Here is a 25,275-nt window from a genome sequence, read left to right on the forward strand (position 1 = left end):
TAAACACAGCCATTGCCACCATGGTTTTAGCTCTCGTTTGGGTAGGTACAAAGATCAATTTTTTAACTTTGGGTACGTCTACACTATGGGATAATTCCAATTTTACATAAACCGGTTTTATAAAACAGATTGTATAAAGTCGAGTGCACGTGGCCACACTAAGCACATTAATTCGGCGGTGTGCGTCCATGGTCCGAGGCTAGAGTCGATTTCCGGAGCGTTGCACTGTGGGTAGCTATTCCATAGCTATCCCATAGTTCCCGCAGTCTCCCCCGCCCCTTAGAATTCTGGGTTGAGAGCCCAGTGGCTGATGGGGCAAAAATCATTGTCGCAGGTGGTTCTGGGTAAATGTCGTCAGTCATTCCTTCCTCTGGGAAAGCAATGGCAGACAATCATTTCATGCCCTTTTTCCCTGGATTGCCCTGGCAGATGCCATACCACGGCAACCATGGAGCCCGTTCCGCCTTTTTTTTTTTTTTTTTTTTTTTTTTTACAGTCACCGTACGTGTACTGGATGCCGCGGACAGAGGCGATACTCTAGCACTACACAGCAGCATTCATTTGCTTTTGCATGATAGCAAAGCTGGTTACCAGTCGTTCTGTATCATCTGCTGCCAGTGTAATTTGGCAATGAGATGACAGTTATCTGTTTCTGTGCTGTCTGCTGCTATCATGGGTGCCCCGGCTAAGATCGGCCGGGGGCGCAAGAGCAAAACTGGGAATGACTCCCCGAGTCAATCCCTCCTTTATGGTTTCTAAAAGGAGACTCAGTCCTGCCTAGAATATAGGGCAAATGTACTAGAGAAGCAGTGTATCAAAGAGCACAGCCGCTCCGTGTCAGATCCCGCAGAAATGATGAGCTACATGCCATTCACAGGGGGTGCCCCTGCAACAACCCCACCAGTTGCTTCCCTTCTCCCCCAACCTTCCTGGGTTACCGTGGCAGTGTCCCCTCCATTTGTGTCATGATGTTATAAAGAATGCAGGAATAAGAAAGTGATTTGTTAGTGAGGTAAAATGAGGGGGAGGCAGCCTACCCGTGCTATGACAGTCCAGGCAGGACATTAAGCGGTGCAGGGGAAGAGGAGCCCAGCATGCCACTGCTATGACAGTCCAGGCAGGACAGAATCTTTTCTTTACACAGGAAAGGGAGCTGAGCTCCGTCAGCCCCCAGTTGCTATGATGAAAACGGTTACCAGTCATTCTGTCGCATCTACTGGGAATGACCAGGAATCATTCCTATTTTTACACAGGCGCACCTGAGGCCAGCCAGGGGTATTCAGCAGTTATCAAGCATGTTGTACCATTTGCCACCGGGGAGGGAAGAGGAGTGGATATTGCTCTTTACTGCCGCAACATCGCATCTACCAGCCGCATTCAGTAGACATAGGGTGATATTAAAAAAACAGTCAAGAAATGATTTTTTTCCCTTTTCTTTCACGTGGAGGGGGGGCAGTAAATTGACGAGCTATTCCCTGAACAACGACCAGACAATGTGTTTGAACCTACAGGCATTGGGAGCTCAGCCAAGAATGCAAATACTTTTCGGAGACTGCTGGACTGTGGGATAGCTGGAGTCCTCAGTACCCCCTCCCTCCCTCCATGAGCATCCATTTGAGTCTCTGGCTTCCCGTTACGCTTGTCACACAGCACTGTGTAGCCTGTAGATTTTTTTTCAAACGCTTTGGCATTTTGTCTTCTGTAATGGAGCTTTGATAGAACAGATTTGTTTCCCCATACAGCCATCAGATCCAGTATCTCCCGTACGGTCCATGCTTGAGGTCTTTTTGGATTTGGGACTGCATTGCCACCCGTGCTGATCAGAGCTCCACGGTGGGCAAACAGGAAATGAAAATCAAAATTTCACGGGGCTTTTCCTGTTTACCTGGCCACTGCATCCGAGCTGAGATTGCTGTCCAGAGCGGTCACAGTGAGATACTGCCCAGAGGCCAATATCGTCGATTTGCGGCCACACTAACCCTAATCCGATATGGTAATACCGATTTTAGTGCTACTCCTCTCGTCGGGGAGGAGTACAGAAACCGATTTAAAGAGCCCTTTATATCGATATAAAGGGCCTTTAGTATGGACGAGTACAGCGTTAAATCGGTTTTATGCTGCTAAAATCAGTTTAAACGTGTAGTGTAGAACAGGCCTCTGGTTGGATCATGGTGGGGTGGGGGCGAAGGGGGCAAACAGAGATGGAACTAAATAACTACAAGGTTAGCCAAATGGTTTTAAAAGCTAGCAATGCACCACAGATAGCAACAAGATGGTGCGCAGTTTATGTAATTTCCTAACTGACAGCTATAAAAGAATGAGAATGCAGCTTGAGGTCTTCAAACCAATTATGAGGATTTCAATAACTCGGTCCTGGGTTAGGGGTTGTTATAAAATTGGATGGGTGGGGTTCTGTGGCCTGCCTTGTGCAGGAGGTCAGACTAGATGATCAGATTGGTCCCTTCTGACCTATGAGTCTATGAGAAATTTTATGTTTATAGGAGGATAAGGGGAAACAGAAATGACATTCATAATTGTTAAGGGTAATGTGAACCAATGAGAAAGCTAGTATGTTAATGAAGGAAGCCAGGGCTGCTGTTTTGGCATTAACCCTAAAATACAATACTATAAATAAATTCAGTCAGGTTTGCAGTTAAGTTGGTGCTAACTCTGAACCTCCAATGTGTTATTTCATGACAATCAGATGACTCTACCATACAAAGTGCATGGGAAGCATTACTATTGTGACTGTAGCTTTAGGCACCTAAATATATTTTTGTAAATCTGGCCCCAAGGCTCCTTGAACTGTTTTGGGACTATCCGATTTGAATGGTGAGGTATATATATGGCCAGGATTTCTCCTATTATATTTTGCTTTGTAGGGTTCTCTCTGAGGTATATTACAGCACTGCATCTCTTTGCTGCTACTATTAACACTCAAAAATATATTTGTTAAATGCAGTTTTGTAGATATCAGGGAGTGTCTCCCAGAACACGCTAGGCTGGATTTTCATAAATCCATGTCAACGGAGATTCCCTTTAATCTTTTATTCTCACATATTAAGAATACCATTAACATGCACAGACATGCAGAACTATCCCCATACAGAATACAATCTTCTGGAAAAATCTAGGTATTAGGGGACACAGTCACTCCTCTGGTTTCTGGAAAAGATGAATGTGTGAAAGTGCTCACAAAATAAGCATTCAATACAAAGAACTGTAAGATATCTGCTCATCCAATAAAAGAACAAATATATCATGATACTTAGGTTACAAGTCTGTCATAGTTTGAATTTTAAACATCAAAAACAACTGCCGACAAGTATGCCAAAGAACAAGAATTATTCAGCAACATTATTTTCAAGAGTCAGTTACTATGCTCAATTCTCAAAAGGAAAAAAGGCAAAATTTGTGTTGCGAATTTATTAATTTTTCACACAACTCCATTACCTGTTCTGAATTGTAAGTATGCATAGATACAACACATTTTCATGAATTAAACAGGTATATGAGCATTACATACACACACACGCAAATAGTAAGCATACTTTGCTAATTAAAAAGAACATGGACATTCAGTGCAAGTTACATGTTTTTCTCTAACCTGACTTTCTGAATGCACATCTAGGTTTGGATACCTGTATTATCCAATGTAACATGTGCAGCCATGCATCAGCAGGCAGAGGTACTTGGACAATTTTCTGTGAAGCTCTATGCTAACACCTACATTGCACATGGTAAGGTCCCAAATGATTTCCTCAGTCCTTTCCCAAGGAAATGAATACTGTAAAAAAATTGAAGCCTGGCCTCTGTAATAAACATGTCCTATTACACATGGGAATAAGCCAGAGGTAATCGGTTTACTGGCATTTATGCTAACTCTGGGCTTGTGTTGCAGTTAATTACAAGCCATTTTATGTAATCTGGATTCATTCTTTTCTATTTTAGATGGTTTTTTCTTCTCTAGGTTTTTGGACTTGCATAGTAAACTATTCACAGTTGTGCTGTGCACTCTGTGCATTTAATCCAAGGCCAATCAGATATTTAGAGCAACAAACTCTTACATGCTCAGTCATATTTTTGCATGGATTTGCTCAGTTTCCGGGGGATACATGCCAGCGTTTCTACCAGAAGGTAAATCCCAGATTTACATATACTGGCCTAAAAGCCGAGCTGTTAATCAGAAAGATGAAATGCTTGTGCTATGCTATTTCTGTAATCTACAGAAGGTGCATGCATTCTATACGTTAAACAACACATGCTTTTGATTTAGGTAGAAGACAGAGGTAGGATAAATTACCACCAAATTAGAGAACTATGGCCGTATGATTTATGCTGCTTGGATTTTTAGGCAACAACTGAACTAGTTGTAGTCAGTTTTCAGATTAGTTGACAATGGTTTACTGTTGCATTCTAGTTCCTTAACAAGAGAACACTGAGGAAAAAAAAAAAAAGAAAAGAAAAGGAAAAAAGGACTCCAGTGCCAAAACCACACCCAGATGTTTCCTAACAGAATTTGTCAAGCTCTGAGGGAGGCAATCTCAATAGTACTGCTATGAAATAATTACAAGGTAAAAGGGTATCCCAAGAATTATAAAAGTATCACAACGTTCTCACAGCAGTACGGGTGCCCAGACGCTGGGATCAAAAAGAAAGGTGTGGGTTTAGCTGCAACGAATCCTCTTCTGTATGCTCTCAAGCCAGAAACCATGACGGACAATCTCCACTATAACTTTCCATGCTTTATTGAACTGGACAATGTGGGTGGTTACCTACATAATCCAGTTGTTTACTTAGCTATTTATAGTCTATTATGAAAGCTGCAGCTTTCTGCTCATCTTAAAACAATCCAAATAGAATATATAGACTTATTCTCTTTTAATTCCTTAATCCATTTATACAGCATTTTATACATTCAAAGCACTATACAAACAATAATTACTGAGATACATAAATATCAGTGATATTTGGTGGAAACAAGTTCGTATAGGTGCCTGCAGGTTTATCAGTGTATAAATATTGATCAGCCTCTCTTATTAAAGATCTGGAAAATCCCACAAATCTTTTCCATTGTTTGTTTGCAGAAGTAATTCCTAATCTTGTCATTACACTGGTTTTTCTATTAGGTCATTTCTTGTCTGGCAGACATACCATGGCAAACAAACATATGTTTAGAGAGTTGGCAAATGGAAATTCTACTGGTCTTCTACCGCAACAAAAGCCCAAGCTCCATATTCAAGTAATCAAACTACAAAGAAATGGAACTTTAAAGATAGGTTTTCAGAATTCTTGTGCTTTATCTCCCTTAGGCATGTTCTCTTTGGGTAGTTGTCCTTACAATGGAACAGTCAACATCAAAACCAGAGAGTCTTCATTTACAAGTCCACACATTATTACCTTGAGCGACTTCTGGATAACAGATATAAGCCCAATCCTGCACACCACTTATGCATGAGTATGTTTCCTTATTATTTATGTATCTGCAGGATCAGGCACTACTTTTGGTACAGTTCCCCAGATCGTCAAAACAAATTCAGCGAATTGATTATTCTAGTTCAAAGAAAGTGAACACTAGCCTGGCTTTTCTTGACAAGACAAGCCCTTCCATTTCCCAGGATATTTAATGGAAATTACAATAGTTAACAGCTTGATATGCTAGAGTAAATGTCTTTATCCAGAAGGCTTCATAGTACTTTTGAAATGTTAAAAGTTGCCCTATAATCAGCACTGCAAAATATTGTTGATTAAAGCTACACAAAACTACACACATACACAGCAGTGCCACATACCCTTCATCAGCCCTCTCTTGCAAGAAGCTTTGTTTGTTTTAAAAACAAATGTGAATTTCAGATTTAAAAAAATCCACTCCTACTTCGGTAGGATGAGCTCTTAGAGAAAGGGAAATTATTATTTCTGGTGGCTTTTTTTTTTACGATAGCTAATTACAAAATAACCCTTGTAACTTTAAGAAGTTTCCCTCGCATAGAAATGTCACGCTGTGAGGAACAGGCAATGGCTTAATCCCAGGATTCGTTACGTTTCCTGGACACAATGCGGAGAAATAAAAAGAGGACTTTGTTCAGATTCATGAAACTCAGCATTTCCTTCAGATGATAAATGGCTCAGCTTTTATTAATGCCTCTCTGTTCTGGCTTCTTGGCAAAACCTCAGCAATTCCAGCCACACCCAACCGTTTTCTGATCCTGAGCGGAGAAGACTCTTTAACCACACCCTTTCTTTGTTATGAAGGAGGATGAGACCAAGTTGCTACTGCCCTACATGTCCAGACTATAGGTACAATGGAATATTTTTACCATCAGTTTGGGATGACAGGGTGGAGTTGTGTCCACAAGGCAGTTCTTTCCCACAACAAAAATACAATGCTGCCTATCTGCATTTGTATCTGCATTCTGTGAAAACCTGGGCAACCACTCCACAGGGCCTCAGCAGGGATAGAGCGCCAGCAAGACACTGAGAGGCACCAACAGCAGAGGCGGTAGGAAAAAGGGTTTTTCTCCGTGGGAAACGTTGAGTTTTTGGTGAAAAGCTGAAACATTATTTCAGCCAAAAACTGAAATATTTCAACATTGAAATGCCACTGAAACACGAGTTGTAGTTCAGGTGCATCATGCTCCCCATTCTCCTTTGTAAACTGGGATCTCCAGTGGGACTACTTCTCCCATAATGCACCAGCCTCCCCACAGTATTCAGATAGCCACTTTACATTGTGGGAGATGAAGTGCAGCTGGGGAGCTTGGTCCACAGAGAACATTGGCACAAAGCACCCAAACTACAACTCCCATGAGACAATACAGATCAAAATATTTTGGTTTCCAGGCCTTTTCTGTTTGTTTGGACACGGATTCTAATTTTTCTGCAAAAAGTAGACACTTGTTACAACCAAAATAAAAAAAACAAACTCCAAAAAACCCAGTCCTATTGAAAATCCAATTTTCCATTAAAAACAGTTTCCATGGAAAAATTTCAACCAGCCCTAACCAGCAGCCTTGAACGCCTTCTTGCACAGAGAGCAGGGAAGATGGAAAACCTGCCAAACTGGTTACACAGGCACGTTAGGACACAGCAAAAAACAATAATCAATTACTGGAAGACAATCATACTGCAGTGGGCTCTCTAATCAAGGGGATGCATGGCTACCTACCACAGTTACTAACCAAGCCCTGATCCTGCAATCTGTTTAGTTTGTGCATGCCACCGCACCCATCAGCAGCAAACTGTAAGACTGGAGTACAACTATTACCCTCGTGGCCATGCTCAGAGCTAACCAAACAAGCTTGTTATTAACTCAGGTAGAAGTTGGAGGAGCAGCACAGGCAGGGCCTATGATACAGTAACATTTCAGCATCTTGCCCATTTGCTATTTACCGCTCTGATTAGGCACAGTCTAACTTTAATAAAAGATGACCATCTGAATGGGAAAAGTCCAGTTCAGAGATTTAATTATACGCAGAGATGTGGTAACCACATAAAAGGCCATTTTCAATGCTGTAATATTTTGTAGAGGCAGTGGACACGGCACCAGACGGAGTCACAAGAACAGGGTTCCATTCCCAGCTCTGTCAGAGATCTGCTATGTGACTCTTTAATTTCTATTGTAAATTCTTTGGGGGCAGGAGCTGTCTCCCACAGTTGTACAGCCCCTAGCATGACTGGGCCCTAGAATGAGTTGGGACCACCAGGTGCTAACTGAATGCAAATAATGAATCATCAAATTATGCAACACTAAAATGATGTTCTTGTTTCCATTGTGGCATATCACTTTCCAGTTGGGTCCCTTTACTTTTACACCCAACATTTCAAAATATTAGACCATTTTTCCATGGAAAAGAAATGATGAATTCCTTATCCTAGAAGGCAAAAGATTTAAAATGCACTGTTTAATTGGTTTAATCATTTTTTTCAAAGTTCAGATTAAACCTTGGGAAGGAAATGCAGATTTTTATAGACTAGCCCAAACTTCCTTTGCTAAAAACATTCAGATTTAATTACAAAATGTCATTCTAAGACTGTTCTGCTGGCAGTCTTAAGTCTTTCCCTGCCAAGATTTCAATAGCACAAGTCATTAAGAAGAACACCCAAATTAAATGCCCTGGATTAAGGACAGTAAGTGGTAGGTCAAGAAACCCAGCACCTATTGATATTATATCAGCTCTATCATTTGCAAGTATAATAGCAGAGAGAGACAGACCCATTTCCCCTACCTTTGGTCTTGATGGCTGTTTCAATGGCTGCAGCATCTCTGTCAGCATCAAAGTTGGCATACGCCTTGACAGTGGCATATGCACTCGGAGGAAGAGAATGCTGAGACAGAAAAAAAAAAGAAGTAAAATTAAAGTCTTATACTTAGCTTGTGGTTAATGTATTATTCCCAAAAGGTAAAGTACCATTGGGTCATATTTCCCCGCCCCCCCAATATGCACACGTGGACATCCTATTAACATAACGAATTCAGCTACGAGCCACTGCATTTGACCTTCTAAATGTATTACTGTTCCACGAATCCGCCCACAGCCGTGCATCTGGCATTAGAGAAAGAACATGCAAGTGGGCATAACATCACTGGGGGTGGAAATCACACTGTAATTCTGAGGACAATTCACCCATTAACGTTAAAATGTTAAAAAAAACTTAAATTGTGCTGGCTGGAATTCAAAGAAATTCATTCCAAAAAGTCAGTATGGAAAAGACTTAAAGAAAAAAAAAAGTTGAATCAAAATGACAAAAACCTGGAAAATTCAAATTTACAGCTGAAATGACTCAAAGGCAGACTATCACTCATAATACTATGGTGGAGGAAGGAATCAGAATTAGTAGTGAATAAGTATGTACAGTGGACCAAATTCTGTGCTCCACACAGCTGATGGATTTTACAGGATCAAAAAAATCTCTCATTATTTTCCAGGTATATTGCAACTTGAAAGCACCCCAGTAAGCACCCAGGGAGCTCCGAAATGCCTGAGGTCTGATTTCTTCCCAAATTCACCAGCAGGGGGCTCACATAATAGACAAAGGTTTTCGACACTTAAGACACTTACTTCCTTTGTACCTTCGAACTCTTCAAGGCAGTGGCTCTCAACCTTTACAGACCACTGTACCCCTTTCAAGTGTCTGGTTTGTCTTGCGTACCCCAAGTTTCACCTCACATAAAAAACTACTTGATTACAAAACTGGACATAAAAATATAAAAGCAGTACAGTATTACTGATAAATTGCTTACTTTCTCACGCTCTCATTTTTACCATATAATTATAAAATAAATCAACATGATTATAAATATATGCTATATGCTGAAATGTACAATAAAGCAGTATAAACACTACATTGTATGATATTTGTACTGACTTCACTGGTGCTTTTTATGTGGCCTGTTGTAAAACTAGGTAAATATCTAGATGAGTTGATGAACCTCCTGTTGAGAACCACTGCTTTAAGGTCAAATTGTTAAAGAAGGGCATGTATACAAGGCATCACTGAAGCTGTCCACAGATATATCTGCACAACTATCTACCCAGGATAAAAAACACTGGTATACACTCTGTGCCCTCCTTTGAAAATCTGAGCTACATTGCAGAGACAGGGAAGCAAAAATAATATGGAACAGAAACATTCATTTTTGTCCCTATTATTAACAGCCCTTTCAATCAAAGCAGCCAGAATTTGGCCCAGAGCCACACCACAGGATGCATGATTTCCCAGAATCTATGCATTTAACTGCGAACAACAGTCAATGGAAAAACTTAATGCACTCCTGGAGAAAGCTGTGTGCCTGAAAGATTCCTACCACAAAGCCCATATGTTACACAATACAAATTTGAATGTTTCAGCTCATTAACTTGGCATAGTTGGACAACCTGGTACAGCTAGCCTGTGAGAGTTAGATTTGAAAAAGTAAGGCGAGATGGCACTTTGGTATCTCATTCCCTCCCTATGCATTGTGTGAGTCATTGGAACTGAGTATTATGCTGACAAATGGTATCTGCAATGGAGAAAAAAATAGGACCCATTTAAGTTTCATGACTGTTTCTTCCTGAATTGCTCAGGCACTCAAAGTCATATGCTGCCCTTGGATATGCAAGTAGTTCCCATTGACTTTCCATTGAGTTTAACAGGTGTCTTGCTTGTGCATCCAGTGGTAGAGTTTCAGCCCTAAAGTGTAAGCACATGGGCAGTTTGAGGAAGACCAAAGCAGAGAATGAAATAATGCTTTTCACTTATACAGTGCCTTTCAGCTGTGGCTCGCCAAATGCTTCACAAAGATAGTGCATTACAAAGCGGACAATGAGGTTAAGGCCAACATTTCAGAAGCAATTAGTGCTACTGAGTGCCTCAGGTTTTGGGTGCCCAGGTTGAGAAATCTTCAAGGAGCCTAATTCTCAGAGGGGAAGGCTGCTCAACGTTTTTCAAAAATCAGGGTCTCTTTAAGATAGCTGACACTGGAAACCCAAAATCAAAAGTAACTTTTGAAAACTGTGGCCTAAACAACATGCTCAAAGCCACATTGAGTCAGTGGCAGAGTCACGACGAGAATCCAGGTTTCTTGATTCCCAGTGCTCTCCCCTAACCACAAGACAATGCTGCCTCTGAAAACTTTGTGGTAGGACACAGACTCTACTAGCAGTCACAGACTTAACTTCAGCTCAGCTTCCTCCTTCCAGAGCATATATAGGATAAGACTGAGATACTGCAGGGCTGGAGAGAGCTGCTGAATCAAGTTCCACAGGAGAAACCAGGACCATCCTTAAGAACAGTTGCTTGAGAAATGGGCATTATTATGCCTTTGAACAAGGGGGCCTCCTCATAGAAGGCTTATCTATGCAGGGAGTTATTCTATGATTCTAAATAGCTATTCCTGATTAACTCCATACGTGGATGCTCTTATTCCAGAATACAAGTGTCTTATTCTAAATTGGTTTTGTAGATTAAACTAATTTGGAATAAGGCATGCTTGGTCTGGAATAAGTTTCCACACAGAGTTAGTCAGGAACAGTTAATTCACTTTGAAGTCACATTTCCCTTACTCTGGATTAACTTTCATGTATAAAAAAACCTTTTCTCCCTACTGGTCTGAGGCAAAAGGCACAAACATCACTGTCTGGACCATGTCAGACCAATCTGTTCAGTTCCTTTTGGTGCAACTGGTACCCTCTGCACACCCCAAGAGGCAAATATCCCTTTGGGGAAATGAGTGCAGGAAAGACTTGTTTTGGTTTGTTAGTGTGAGCTAACTGGCTGAATTGCTCTACCGGGTTGACCAGTGCAAATAATTAAAATTCAACAATTTACACAACTGTTCTAGCCTCTTTTAGTGCTTGTGGAATATTTGAGAGCAGCATAAAATCCTCATGAACCAGAGATCTCTTGATGCCAACTGGCAGAGGGCACAGAGGTTGCACAGAGTTTTACAGGGATCCTCTTGGGTCAGTTAAAATGCTCAATAAGTCACCAAAGGTGGCACGTGAGGTCTCAGAGACAGCAGTTCACTAGTCATCCTAATCATTGTGAAATATCTGTATGGATAACTTAAGAAGTCATGTATCTACACTGGAAATTATGTCCTTGAAGCCTTGAAATTAGAGGTAGGTCACCAGGAGGTGACCCACCTTCAATAAGTTCTGTTCTGGCAGCGGGCAGTAGACGTTATCTTTCGGTCTGGTCATCATGGCTCATAATAAGTCTATTTACGTACTGAGCCAACAGATAATCAAGATTGTGAAATCGACAAGCGATTGTGAAATCTGTACGAAGGAGCACAGAGCAAGAGGGTGTCTGGCTGATGAATAAAGATCAAAGGACTGTTTTGGTAAATCAGGGGTTGCAAAGAGACACCCAGGAGCCTTCACATAGGAGACAAGCAGGCAGCACACTTTGTCTCATGAAAAAAATTGGAAGGATTTTGGGGGGACCCTTGATCTATAAGAAATGAAAATATTCATTATGTCTAGGTTCTAGAATGCAGCCAATGAATTTTACATGTTTCCATTACTTCTGCTTGAGATCATTTTAATTTTTTCTCTTTGTTAAATAAACTGCTGCTTGTTTTCACTATAAAGTGCAGTGTTTTAAGCGGAGCAGTGATCCGAGTAAGTGATCTCAGTGAAACTGGAGTGTGCTGCTTCTTTGGGAGCAGCAAATCTGTGAATATTGTGAGTAGCCAGTGGACCAGGGGCTGGACACTCAATGGAGATGCTCAGAGGGCTTGGGGGTTGGAACATCCTATCCATAACCTGCAGACAGACAGCAGAGTCTGTGTAGGGAGGGGAGCATTGTGTTGACCAAGACCGGTGGAGTCAGGACTGACCCAGAGCAAGCACAGACAAGGCTCTCACACTAAGGGCAGATGGTAGCAAGGTGCCTCACAACCCCAAGAAGTGTCACAGTATTCATTACTTGAAATTACCTGATTTGGGGGGGGGGGTCTGGTTGAGGGTTAATTTTAATGTTTCGTTTGACTTGACAATTCTCTGCTATTATTTAGGATTTCAGTTGTATTGGTTAGATGTGAACGGCCAAAGGAAATTTTTTTATGAGTCAACTGAATATTTTTGCAGTATTAACCCAGCTCTACTGCTTACTTGCATTAGGAGCAAGCGCCAAAAATAGGCAAAAAAGTTTGATGTTACCCAATACAGCTCTGCAGGTACCAGCCATGAAAATGTACCCAGCCAGAAGAAGGTAGTCAAAACTGCAGAGCTGGGATTCACTTCCTCCCTGATTGCAATCACAGGCAACCACAAATTCATGGCACAATAGTCTGCTATTACATTGTGATATCATCATCATGTACCACTGCAACATCATGAAGCACACAGAGCCACCTGTGGCTTTCTGGGACTGCTCCACTAATACACTAAGACAAATGCAGACATGGGGTAAGCAAACATCCATGGCCTCATGCTAGAGCTGGTAGAATATTGTCCGGACTCTTGTACTGGGGGGCGGGGGAACTGTTTTGTTTTGTACAGAAAATGACTTTGGGGGAGAGAATGGAGATTTTTTTTTTTTTTGGAGGGGGGGGGAAATAAATCTGGTGTTTTGACCAAAGAACCCACCAAAATTGAACATTTTTCTAATCTTCAACTTTCAGTAACCAAAAACTGAAATGTTTCAGTTTTTCAAATTTTTTTGGTTTTTCAACAAAAAGCTGACCATTTCTGACGTAAATGAAAACATTTCCATTTTCATCAAAAAATTATGCAGGAAAAAAAGCATTCCCGGACCAGCTCTAACTCACACCACTTATCAACCAACTTTGGAATTGGCCCAGACTTAGTCTTTTTCTCTGTCCTCTCCACCTCTCTTGTTGTTTGGATGGCGTAAACTATGGGGGCGTTTCTCTCCCCTTCCTGCTTCTAATGCTCCTGTCCATCTGGAGAGGCAGGGAGGAGTCACATCAACTCGTCTGTCTGCTCAGTGTTCCCTGCGTTTAACATGTCAAGCAGCACCAGGACCACACCATCAGCTTTGCAGAAGCCTGAATTAAATCCAGGGACTCCTCAAGAGATGTGAGTGGTGCCCTATGGGTCACATGTCTCTAGCACCAGAGATGGAGTATCACTGACTTAGCTTTTAGTCTGGGTCAGTTCAAGTATGTGGAGTCTATAGCCACACCTTATAATCAGTACAGTTCAGTCTCAACCCTAACAAAGGCATCCTGGAAAAGAAACAAGACAGGTATTTAAGAGAAAGCCATACCAAATCTCTTTTCTAGCTCCTCAGTGATACTTACATCTCCCTCAAGGCTGAGCTTGCCTAGAATTTCATGAACCGTGGACATCTTGAAAGGAAACTGGAGAGGGAGAAAAAGAGAAAGACTTCATAAACATTTTTTTTTTTTTTTAACACCAACATGCTACAGCACATTAAACTAGTTGGGACAATCCAGCAAGACAGGGGTGGCCAACCTGAGCCTGAGAAAGGGCCAGAATTTACCAATGTACATTGCCAAAGAGCCACACTAATAGGTCAGCAGTCCCTCATTAAACAACCCCCTCCCCATTCCCTGCACCTCCCCCTCCCTCCCAATCAGCTGTTCGTGGCATACAAGAGATGAGGGAGAGGGGCAGGAGAGAAGGCAGGGCTCAGGGGAGGGGTGGAGTGAGGGCAAGGCTTGGGGTTGAGCAGTGAGCACCCCCTGGCACACTGGGAAGTTGGCGCCTGCAGCTCCACCCTCCTGTACAAGAGCTGCATGTGGCTCCAGAGCCACAGGTTGGCCACCCCTGCAGCAAGAGCTGAAGTAACAAGTAAGGGAGTATCTCAAGAGTATACAATAAATGGCACACATCACACCTGGATAGGAATTGGCCTTCGCTCTCCTATATGGCAGACTATTTTTACTCTAATCACTTTTGCTGATGTCCACTTTTAAATCCACTTTTAAATTTCAGTCATTAAGTTTCAGGAATGCAGTGATGTTGCCTAAATTCCTCCCCTCAAAAAGAATCCTCCTCATGATGATTTAGGACGACCATCCCAGTCAAACACTACTACTATCCAGGCAAAGAAACCAGACTTGTCAGGTCTCCAGTAAGTCAAAGAAAACTCCTACCAAAAACAAAAACAAAAACAAAAAAAACCCACCACCCAAAAAAACCAAAAAACCCTCAAACACATTTCAAAATCAATACCACTCATCAACTGAGGGCCATTTCCTAAAAATCAGATCTGAGTCATGACTCTAATTAATGACTGCTTTGCTAGAATACCACCACACTAAGGATATTAATGATTTTTTGAACATAGAGACACTGATCAACTTTTTTTAGTATCAACAAATTTCTTTTAGAGAAACTGTACCCTCGGCTCAGACAACTGCCAAAAAGCAATTAAAAACAACTGCTTTAGGCAAACAATCTGCAGCTCAGAGGCTAAATTCCTCAAATCACAAGTCTTGAAATGGCCTCTGTGAACAGAAGGTATTTGTATTTTACAGAAGCAGCTGATGTAATTTGATCTGGAACACCTGAGCCAGAACACTTGCCTAACTTTGCTACTTTAGTGGCTTAACAATAAAAATTACAAGCCAGGGACACAAATAGTGATGAGCAGCAGGAGTATCTGATCACAAATACTAAGGACCCCAACAAAATACAGACCCCAAAAGGAACAATGCAATGGAGTAGGATCATCTGCATAATTGTGGGGCATAGCTTCCGTGGCCAAAAAAAAGCTTATCCATTTCACAACATAGAAGGTAGTTGTTGCCTTGGCTCAGCAATACTTGGTGATGGAAACTAAGCATGCCGAGATTTTCCAAGTTCCAAAGACTATTGGTTTTTAAGCACCTAATATGATCATACTTCTAGATGTATGAAAAATAAGCCTAATGTGCATAGATCCTATAAACTACAAAAATGAACATTTCAATTGGACAAGCTGATGCCATTATACCATTTTTCCCTGACAAGTTTAGTTTCTTTGCCTGGGCAGTAGTATTGTTTGACTGGGAGGGTCCTAAATCATCATGAGTAAGAGGAGGAGGAGGAGAATATTTTTGAGGGGTGTAAACGGAAGGAGTTTGGGCAACATCACTGCATTCCTGAAATTCTGGCAGGAAGGTAGGCACTCCCAAATTCCACTAGCAAGGAGAGAAATGTAGCCATTTGTGTCACCTTCTGATGGTGCCACTGAAATAAGCATTAACTATTTCATCAGTTAAAATTGAAAGTTGCCTTCTAAGGACTCCAGCACCAAGAAATCTAGTGGAAACGTCAGACAGGGAAAAGGAACTAGCTAGATTAGACAGAGGCATTTCTGCTAATAGGCGAGAAACAGTCCCCTGCTAATACCACTAATCTTAGGCATTACGCTATGTTAAGGTGTTGTAAACTAGACATTCTCGTGTTTAGACCAATAGCATTGCCTGTACATCACCCACATGCACAAATTTAGCACATGTAGGATCAGAATATTTGTCCTCAGTACACCGGACCAAGAAACTAAACGAGAGTAGGTTGAACTCACTCTGAATTCCTCCCTCCCTTCCTCTTGGGTCCTCGGCAATGCTCCTCCTGCTGCCAGTTTTCCCCTTCCCATTACCTCACTCCCCTAATCCATCTCCCTGCTCCCAGACATCCTACCCTGCCCACAGCCTTTCAGTCAGTCTTCCAACTGCCAGCCCCGCACTCAGGAGTCTGATGGGGAGTCAATAGCTCAGAGGCAGCTCAGCTGAGAAGGTCCAGGGGTTCCAAACGGGAGAGATACGCGGTGGGACTCCCTCTAGAAGAATTCTCATCCATTTCCAAATTGCTGGAAACTCTCCCTCATCCATGAGCTAGTACATCCCAACCCCTTACAATACAGTACCCAGTTTCCAAGTGTTGCTCTCTTGAAAGCAGATGAGAGTTCTAAGAGTCGATACCAAGCAAAGAACAACCCTCTCTGTCACGCGGGGTCATCAAAAGATGGGATGAGCAGATACAATCAGCCAGTGCTGCTAAAAAACATGATCTTGCCAGGAAAACATTCAAAAGAAAAGAAGCATTGGTCCCTAGATATCTTTGCAGTACTAAATGTTATTACTGAAAAAGGGGGTCTGGTGTAATAAGTTACATAAGGTAAGAAATAAGGCTTCGAATTTTTTTAAATACAAAAATAAAACCTACCTCTGCCCATATCCCCCCCCAAGCACCTTATTTTTAGCGACAGTATTATATTTGGCTAAGACGACATCATGAATGTTTATTTTTCTTCAGCCTCCCTACTTGTCAAATGCTTTTTCTTCTACCTTGCTTAAGAGGTCACATAAAATCTTAAGGTTGGAAGGGACCTCAGGAGGTCATCTAGTCCAATCCCATGCTCAAAGCAGGACCAATCCCCAGAGTTCAAGACAGAAATGAAAAGAACTGCCCCAGCTGTTCTACAGCTGTCCCGGCTAGATTTGCTTATTGTGATGGTTACAATTTTGTAACCGTAAAGAATGATTTTTCCTTCCTTCCAAACTTGTCTTATTTCCCATCAATGTCTTTGATAAAACAATACCAAATGGAATGCTGTACAATATGTACTCCAGGTATCAGTTCTTTTTTAATTATAAAATGTATTAATTGTTATAACAGTAAATAGTAGGAACGCTGTTGTATTATTTCACGTAACATAGCTACTGTAATCTCATCCATATCTAACTGTCCTAGCTTGTTTTAAGCATCTGTAAAGCTTGTATGCTTATAAGCACCCAGACCAGTAAGAATCCTTAAATCGTCTGGAGCAATCTAGGTGAGAAAAGAACAGAATTTTAACTCCACTCATTTGCCTATGGAATAATTAAGATATGGTATCTAAGGGAGGAACTTTGGGATAACATCAACTGCATTGAAATAATCAGTCTTAGGACAGAAATCCAGAACAATCCAGGTTCAACCATCTAAAAAGAGGAAAGAGAGAGAAAGCCTTAAGGTCTTGCACAAGCCTTAATCATGGGAATTGTGATAAGGCAGTTACATTATGAAAGCCAAAAATACTTGTTATTTCTTAATAAAAGTAAATGTTACAAACAAGGCAATCTTTGTACTGACCGTCAATTTTAGAGCATCTTCGAGACATGTGACTAAGAAATCCTTTGGTCTTGCATGCCACAAAGAATTAAAAAGCTTCACTGGAAGCTGAAATGAATGCATTTGCAGTATAGTCTTTCATACAGCAACAGTTGCCAGGCAGCTTTTTGCAAGCCTGCCATTTCTAAATCAAATAAAAACCACACTGAATCAGGCTTGTTGGAACACAAAACTTGAACCAAGTCCAGTAACTGAGCTAACTCACCCTCTTGTACAGAAGAAAATGGTATGTTCATGGAGTTACCAAATAATGCCATAACAACCAAAAGCCAATCAAAAGAAAACTGGTAGCATAATGGGGATTTCTGTAAATTCAAGGTTGCAGAGAAAGATCTTCAATTACAGAATAAATGTGCAGATAGTCACAAATTCCTTCATTAGAATTTTGGCCCCATGTCTGTCAAGATACTCTTGCAGTCCTCAAGTAAACTCCCTTGTTACTGGTGAAGTTCTGACTAATACTGTTTGGATTTGGATGTATTTAAAATAAAAACCACATGCACGGTCTTGCTCTTCATTTAACTGGAAGGAATCTGGGCCTCTATTTCCAAACCTTTAAGGCAAGACTTCATACTTGTAGACAAGCTGAAGCAATTTGTTTTTCTTCAGAAGGCTATCGTGATTCTGAATCACAATTTTCTTTATTTTAATAATACACAGAGAAGTGAGAGCTCTCAGTTATTCTTTGCTTAGAGAAGACAGTTCAGATACTTGCAGGTCAATTGCCCACACTGTTGTTGCTCTGTGTCTGATCCCCCACCCACATAACAACCATCAGGCAATTTGGTGACAGTGCTATAGCGGCTAATGTTGATTTAGACACAGCTCTTGGTTTCTGAGCACAATTCAGATGTGTCATGAAAGAAAACATGCATAGGTTCCAGGAAAAAATAAAAAAGCCAGATGTTAACTAAACAAGCAGCAATCATCATGTGAGGAGACAGCTAACCTATTGTCCTAGCCTGAAAACGTGCACCACTTTTATGGATGACAAGGAAGGGTGTCCTCAGACTTATGAAGCAGAGAAATAGAGAATAGAAGCTCTTACAATCAAGAGCCCGTTTGGTTTAAGTCTTCCAACCAAGACAGGGTGTGGCAACAGAGGAGCTTTGCTCCAGGGGCTAGGGGAAAAGTGTGGAGGAGGAAGAAAAGTACCACAAAAAAGTAAAGGAACAGAATGTCTTTGAAGTGAATAGAACAAGGACCGAAAGTCATTTATTTGAACACAACGTAACTGGAAATACAGCAAGTCAGGCTGTGTCCCCAAGCTACACCCAGAGTTCAGGAGGGCAAATGAAGCCCCTGTCTGGAAAGGAAAATTTTTCATAGGCCACGTGAAAAACATTATTTTGATCTATTAACAACACACAATATTCTAAGACTCACTCTCTTCCAGAGGTCAATACTACATAATCCAGAGGCTACAGACGTTCCATTTCAGGAATATGCTAATTGCCTATACCATATGAGTACTTAACCAACAGTAAAGCTAGGACTTCTCTAGATCTATATTTAAAATAGAATATTCCTGAGATTCTGCAGGAAAACCTATTAAAAACATTCCATAAAAGAGCAACTAGAAAAATACACTCACTGGGGCTGTTCAGTACCACCAAACCAAGCAACAGAAGTAACACAAATCCTGCAACATCAACCCAAGAAGGAAATCTCTGTCCTACCACAAACCTACCCTGCAGAGCCCACTTAACTTAGTAAGTGGACAAGCAGGCAGTGTCCACATATAGGAGTAAGTGCATCTTTCAACTGAACTCTCTCTGTGGCATAGAACATTAGCCTTGAGTAATTCTGTTACCTCTTTCAGTCTTCATTTATTTCCATGTACAAAAGTGCTCTTTATTCAGAGTCCTAATGCATATGGTTTCAATACTTTTATGAATAGTGAATCCTAAACTGTACTGTAACTGTCCAGTAATGAGCCAGATCTATACGTGGCCCCCCTGAAAGCACCCCAGTATTCCTCCAGTCATATTCCTTGCACACCCACAGCAGGGGTACTGCAAAACCTACCCACAAGGCCCAAAGAGCAGCACCACCTCAGCAATTTTGCTAATGGGGGGGGGGGGGCATAAATCAGAACTGCACCCCAGCCACACTACAGTGCTCCATGGCAGACAGCACATATATCTGTGTGGTGGGGGGAAGAAGGTATAAGAGGAGAAGTGAGGCTCAGCTATGGACAGTCGTTATCTAGAGCTACCAATATAGAAAGAGTGTAGGGGCAGAAACTGCTAGAAGCTGCAGTAGCACTGCTCCACCACGCCCTGTGAAAGCAAGCGTGAGTATTCCATTTTCTGTAACCCAGAGCCCCACAAGTGGGCCAATTTACTCAGGTTATGGAGCAGGGTCACACTTTATTCTGTTGTGTCTAACATTAGCTTAGTTATACCTAAATCAAATTTGCATTTAAACTGAAAGTTAAAAGCTCAGCTGACTGTCTAAAATAAACTCTGCAAAGCTGCTGGTCAAAAAGTGACGTTTGCCTATGGCAAAACCACTCATTCATTCAAAGAGATTTAATGTACTTTAACAGGGGAAGAAAAGGGAGTTAGTTCTTAAGTGACTTCTTAATAGTTTGGGACCAGCTCCTCCTAGTAAGGGTTATTAATCGAACCTCCTTTTTCTCCACCCCAGAAGAGGATAATGTTGAGATATCAATATGGTAGTTTCATACTAACAAGTTTAAAAACAGGACTTGATCTGATCATCTGAAGCCACATGAGTGTGCAACAGAACACTGAGAATCACCTTAAAAAGGTGGGGGAGGGGAAAGAACAGTGCAGCAAAAATTTTAAAAAGAAAAAAGGAGCAAAGCAGAGAGGGGGAAGAGACACTCCACCCGCTGGAGGCCACACCCAACGTTGCAGTCTGGCTAATTCTCTGATTAACAGCCATGACATCTAACAGTCTAGCAGAGATTCTGGTATTTGCAGCATAAGCAATTGTGTTAATTACTTTATTACAGGTGCTAGTTACTGCCTCCTAAGGCTGTTTTATGCGGCCCCTCTCTCCCCGTCCCTGGAATTCCTAGCCAGCTACAGTTACCTTCAAGCTCCTCCTGGCTCCCTTAAAATAAGTTGCATCTTGCACATCAGAAGCAGAGGCGGGATGTGTCCCTAGCAGAGGAAACTGCTGTACTTTTCCTAGCCCTACACTGCCCAGCTCCCCTGCAGATACTAGGCAGGGAAACTTTCTTGCTCCGAGAGCTTTGCTCAGCGAGTCTATTTCAAATACCAAACCTTTCAGGAACAACGTCTGCAAAAGGAGCCGCCTCGTTCAGCTGCAGTCCCCCAGAGAGTTTTTCTTAACTACCCCCCCCGCACCTAGTGAATGCCCAGGCGGTGCACCCCCCCGCAGGGACTAGCATTGGCAGCCAGGCTGGGGGAGGGGCGCACTTACCTGGGGCAAAGCACAGGCTGCGCCGGGCTCCTCAGGACTCAGAGAGGGAGGACGGTGGCAGCTTGGGTGGGGATTTTGTACAGAGCCACATCTACAGTCTGGCCTAGCCCCACCCACTGGCACTCCCCAGCCTCTCCCCCGCCCCTCACCCAGCCTGCGGCAGCCTGACGAGAGGCGCCCCACCCATCCCAGGCTGCCTCTGACTCATCTGCCTTTTGACTCACGCTGGCTGGGCACAGCAGGGTTTAGCAACCTCCAGCGGGGAGGGGGAGAGCTACCCGCAGACAGGGTGGGCAGGGCCGTCCTTAGGCATAGGCAACATAGGCAGCTGCGTAGGGCACCTGAAAATTTGGGGAACCACTGGGTCTTAGTGTCCACCCTCTTGTTTTCCTATCCCTGTTCTGACCCTTCCTGCAGGCTCTCTCAGATGGCTGCTCTAGCCTGGTGAGCCTTCCTTGGGAGGGAATCGAGTAGTTAAAAGTGAAAAAACCTCCGGCCTGCCAGACCTATTAGCACAACATTGAAACTGTTAAAGAGACATTCAAGGGGTAATAAAGCCATTTAACAGGCATTTGCCAACCCCAAGGTATATACTGACAGGTTTCAGAGTGGTAGTCCTGTTAGTCTGTATCAGCAAAAACAAGGACGAGTCCTTGTGTCACCTCAAAGGCCATGTCTACATCTAAAATTTTGCAGCGCTGGTTGTTACAGCTGTATTAGTACAGCTGTATAGGGCCAGCGCTGCAGAGTGGCCACACTTACAGCAACCAGCGCTGCAAGTGGTGTTAGATGTGGCCACACTGCAGCGCTGTTGGGCGGCTTCAACGGGGGTTCCGGGAACGCGAGAGCAAACCGGGAAAGGAGACCAGCTTCGCCGCGGTTTGCTCTCGCGTTCCCCAAACCACCCTGCAAACCGCAGGGAAGGAGACCTGCTTGCTCGGGATTCCGGGAACGCGAGAGCAAACCGGGAAAGGAGACCAGCTTCGCCGCGGTTTGCTCTCGCGTTCCCGGAACCACCCAGCAAACCGCAGGGAAGGAGACCTGCTTGCTCGGGGTTCCAGGAACGAGAGAGCAAACCGGGAAAGGAGACCAGCTTCGCCGCGGTTTGCTCTCGCGTTCCCGGAGCCACCCAGCAAACCGCAGGGAAGGAGACCTGCTTGCTCGGGGTTCTGGGAACGAGAGAGCAAACCGGGAAAGGAGACCAGCTTCGCCGCGGTTTGCTCTCGCGTTCCCGGAGCCACCCAGCAAACCGCAGGGAAGGAGACCTGCTTGCTCGGGGTTCCGGGAACGAGAGAGCAAACCGGGAAAGGAGACCAGCTTGATTACCAGAGGCTTCCTCCTTCCACGGAGGTCAAGAAAAGCGCTGGTAAGTGTCTACATTGGATTACCAGCGCTGGATCACCAGCGCTGGATCCTCTACACCCGAGACAAAACGGGAGTACGGCCAGCGCTGCAAACAGGGAGTTGCAGCGCTGGTGGTGCCCTGCAGATGTGTACACCTTCAAAGTTGCAGCGCTGTAACTCCCTCACCAGCGCTGCAACTTTCTGATGTAGACAAGCCCAAAGACTAACAAATTATTTGGGCATAAGCTTTTGTGGACTAGAACCCATTTCATCAGATGTCCACGAAAGCTTATGCCCAAATAAATTTTTATACTGTCAGTTTCTGACTTTACTGACAAAAACAGTTGTGCATTAATGTAATATTTACACAGAACATGTCAGTCTACAGGACCTTAGTTTAAAATTTGCTTTAAAAATATTTCATTAGTGAGCTGGTGAAGATTATAAAATCACATTTCTAAAAAATGCTTGCATAGAGTTTTAGATGCACAATCATCTTTAGCCTTAAATGTGTGGATCTTCACACATAGTTTTTTAAATAAATCCTTCAAAAGACCTCCCTTATCTAAAATACACATTTTAATTACTATAGTTAAAAAAAAAAAGTGCTTCCAAGTCTTCCTGTCCTTTCTGTCCATCCCTTCACCACCTCTCCCCCCACACCCCACTGAAGAGAGCCCTTAAGGGACAACAGTCCTTCCCTTCCAGATAGCTGGACAAAGAGTTCCCTTTCTTTACTTCTGACTATCCGACAAACTAGTTTTAAAATAACCCTCCAGCAAAATCAGTACCTTAGTAAAACAAAATCCTTGTTATACCTAAAATCTTTGGAAACATATTTTTTTAAAGTTGGTGAAATTTCATAACCATGTCTCTTGTTATGGAGATCACACAAAGTAAATTACTGTTCCCTTTTTCTAAAAGCAATGAACATTGTTATGAACACACTAAACCTCTCTGATTAATTTAAAAGAATGTCTTTGTTTCAGTGAGTTAAATATGTAGTAATCTGGAATGCTGGCTTAAGATTTGAGTACATTTAAAATATAAATTCAACTTAGAAATACTGATGAAGAAAATGTAAAACAGAGAAGAGCTGCATCATGTATTCCATTATATGTAATGTTGTATTCAGCAGGACAGCTGACTCACCCTTACTATGAAGTTTTTGCAAATAAATCTCTGACAAACTTCAGGACATATCAAAAAACCTGTGACTGACATTTTTTATTCCCAAATTTTAGTGCTTTTAATTAGGTACTTTCTTCATGTCCATTCTGCATGAGGGAGAGTGCATGCAAGTCTCTGCGGGGAACTGTGACTCTCCGCCACCATGAGGCAGGCTGGGCATCTCATTATCCTTTGCTGTCAAGTCCCTTCTCCCCCTCCCCCACCAGGCTGTGAGCTTGGGCTGCCATCCAGCATAGGGGCACCAGTTTAATAATACTGCCTAGGGCCCCATAAATCCTAAGGACGGCCCTGAGGGTGGGCATTACACAGCAACAGCATCAAGCCCTCGCCTCTGCTCCTACTGCCCCAGCCCGCTGGTTGGTTTGGGCTACAGAGGAGTTACGGGCAATCGGCGCGCTTTGTTCCTGAGCTAAATATCGCTAGTGTGCAGGTTGCACAGCCTCCCATCTCTCCAAGCGCACTGCAGCCTCTCCCAGGAAGGCACGTCTCCAACGCAAGTCAGGGCACTCGGGCAGTGTCACCCCTAGATCTTAACCACCACCCAGTACCCTCAGCTAGTGTCTGCTGTGTGAAGCACTGAGGGGGAAATGGTCCCCCTCCACCCTCAAGGAGTTCACAGGGTGACCAGGCTATTCTTTATAATACCCAGCTCTTAGAGAGTGCTTTCCATCCATAGCTTACAAAGTACTTTATAAAGAATGTCAGGCTAGGTATACCCATTTTACATATGAGGAAACTGAGGCATAAGTTGGTGCTGACTTGCCCAAGATCACCAGCTCAGCTGGGACTAGAACCCAGGTCCCAATAGTCCCACTCCTGTGCTCTAGGCCATGAAGTTGCTAACAGATAATTTAGCTATAGGAGTAACACTTACTGCATTGTTACCAGCTTTGCCTGTTACTTTGGGGTAGGCTCATTTATTAGGGTTACTCTTAGCGGGGTGGGGTTCTGTACTTCTATCAATGTGCTGCTTGTGGCTCACTCATACGAGCTCTACTTCTCCTTGCTGCAGGTTCCCTCCCCATGGAGCTGTCCTGTGAGACCTAAGTTCCTCAGGGCTGGGTTCTTCCAGCCCCACAATCAGACAAACACGCAATAACAGCACATCTGAGAGGACCAGGTGGGTACTGCACCCTGGTTCCCCAAGAACACAGAGCTGCTAGGTAACAGCATGATGAGGCCCATTATGCAAGTGATTAAGTTCTATTCTCAAAGTCTTTTAGGCCATGTCTACACTAGCACTTTTGTGGATAAAACTTCTGTAGGTGACAGGTGTGAAAAAACCCCACACCCCTGACGGACAAAAGTTTCTTCAACAAAAGCACCAATGTGGGCAGAGCTATGTTGGCAGGAGAGCATCTCCCAACCAAATCGCTACCGCCACTCATTGGAGTGGTTTAATTATACTGTTAGGAGAGCTCTTTTCCACCAGCATAGAGCAACACCACAGCAGACCTTACAGCAGTGCTGCTGTAAGGTCTGTAGTGTAGACATAGGCTTACAATCATCCAGTTAAAGTTTGGTGCATTCACACTAAAATACAGTTCTGCAAAGTCTTTTTAAAGAGGCATTGAGAGACACAGAGGTCATTTGGCAGACAAGGAAGGAAAGGAGTGTGAAATGGCATAGGATTTTGTTACTAATGTTATATAAATTTTATAATAAATGTATGACTCTAATGAAAGTTCATTAGCTTAAGCTTCAGCAAGGCCGTTGTCAGAGGAATGATGTTGAATCACTGAGCATTATT

At 42.8% G+C, this 25,275-nt stretch overlaps 1 protein-coding gene across 2 annotated transcripts in view; it reads right to left on the minus strand.

Moving 5' to 3' along the window:
* ANXA2 (annexin A2) overlaps positions 1-21,097 on the minus strand; it is a 52,399-nt gene extending 31,302 nt beyond the window's left edge. For both annotated transcript variants that reach the window (XM_030578489.1, XM_030578488.1), the window contains exons 1-3: positions 20,991-21,097; positions 13,751-13,810; positions 8,226-8,325 (exon numbers count right to left, since the gene is read on the minus strand). In XM_030578489.1, the coding sequence (XP_030434349.1) occupies positions 8,226-8,325; positions 13,751-13,798 (148 nt within the window). In that variant the 5' untranslated portion in view covers positions 13,799-13,810; positions 20,991-21,097. The remainder of the gene's footprint in view (positions 1-8,225; positions 8,326-13,750; positions 13,811-20,990) is intronic.
* Positions 21,098-25,275: the final 4,178 nt, after the last annotated feature.

Source organism: Gopherus evgoodei, chromosome 10, assembly GCF_007399415.2.
Source record: "Gopherus evgoodei ecotype Sinaloan lineage chromosome 10, rGopEvg1_v1.p, whole genome shotgun sequence".
In the NCBI taxonomy this organism is placed as follows: Eukaryota; Metazoa; Chordata; order Testudines; family Testudinidae; genus Gopherus; species Gopherus evgoodei.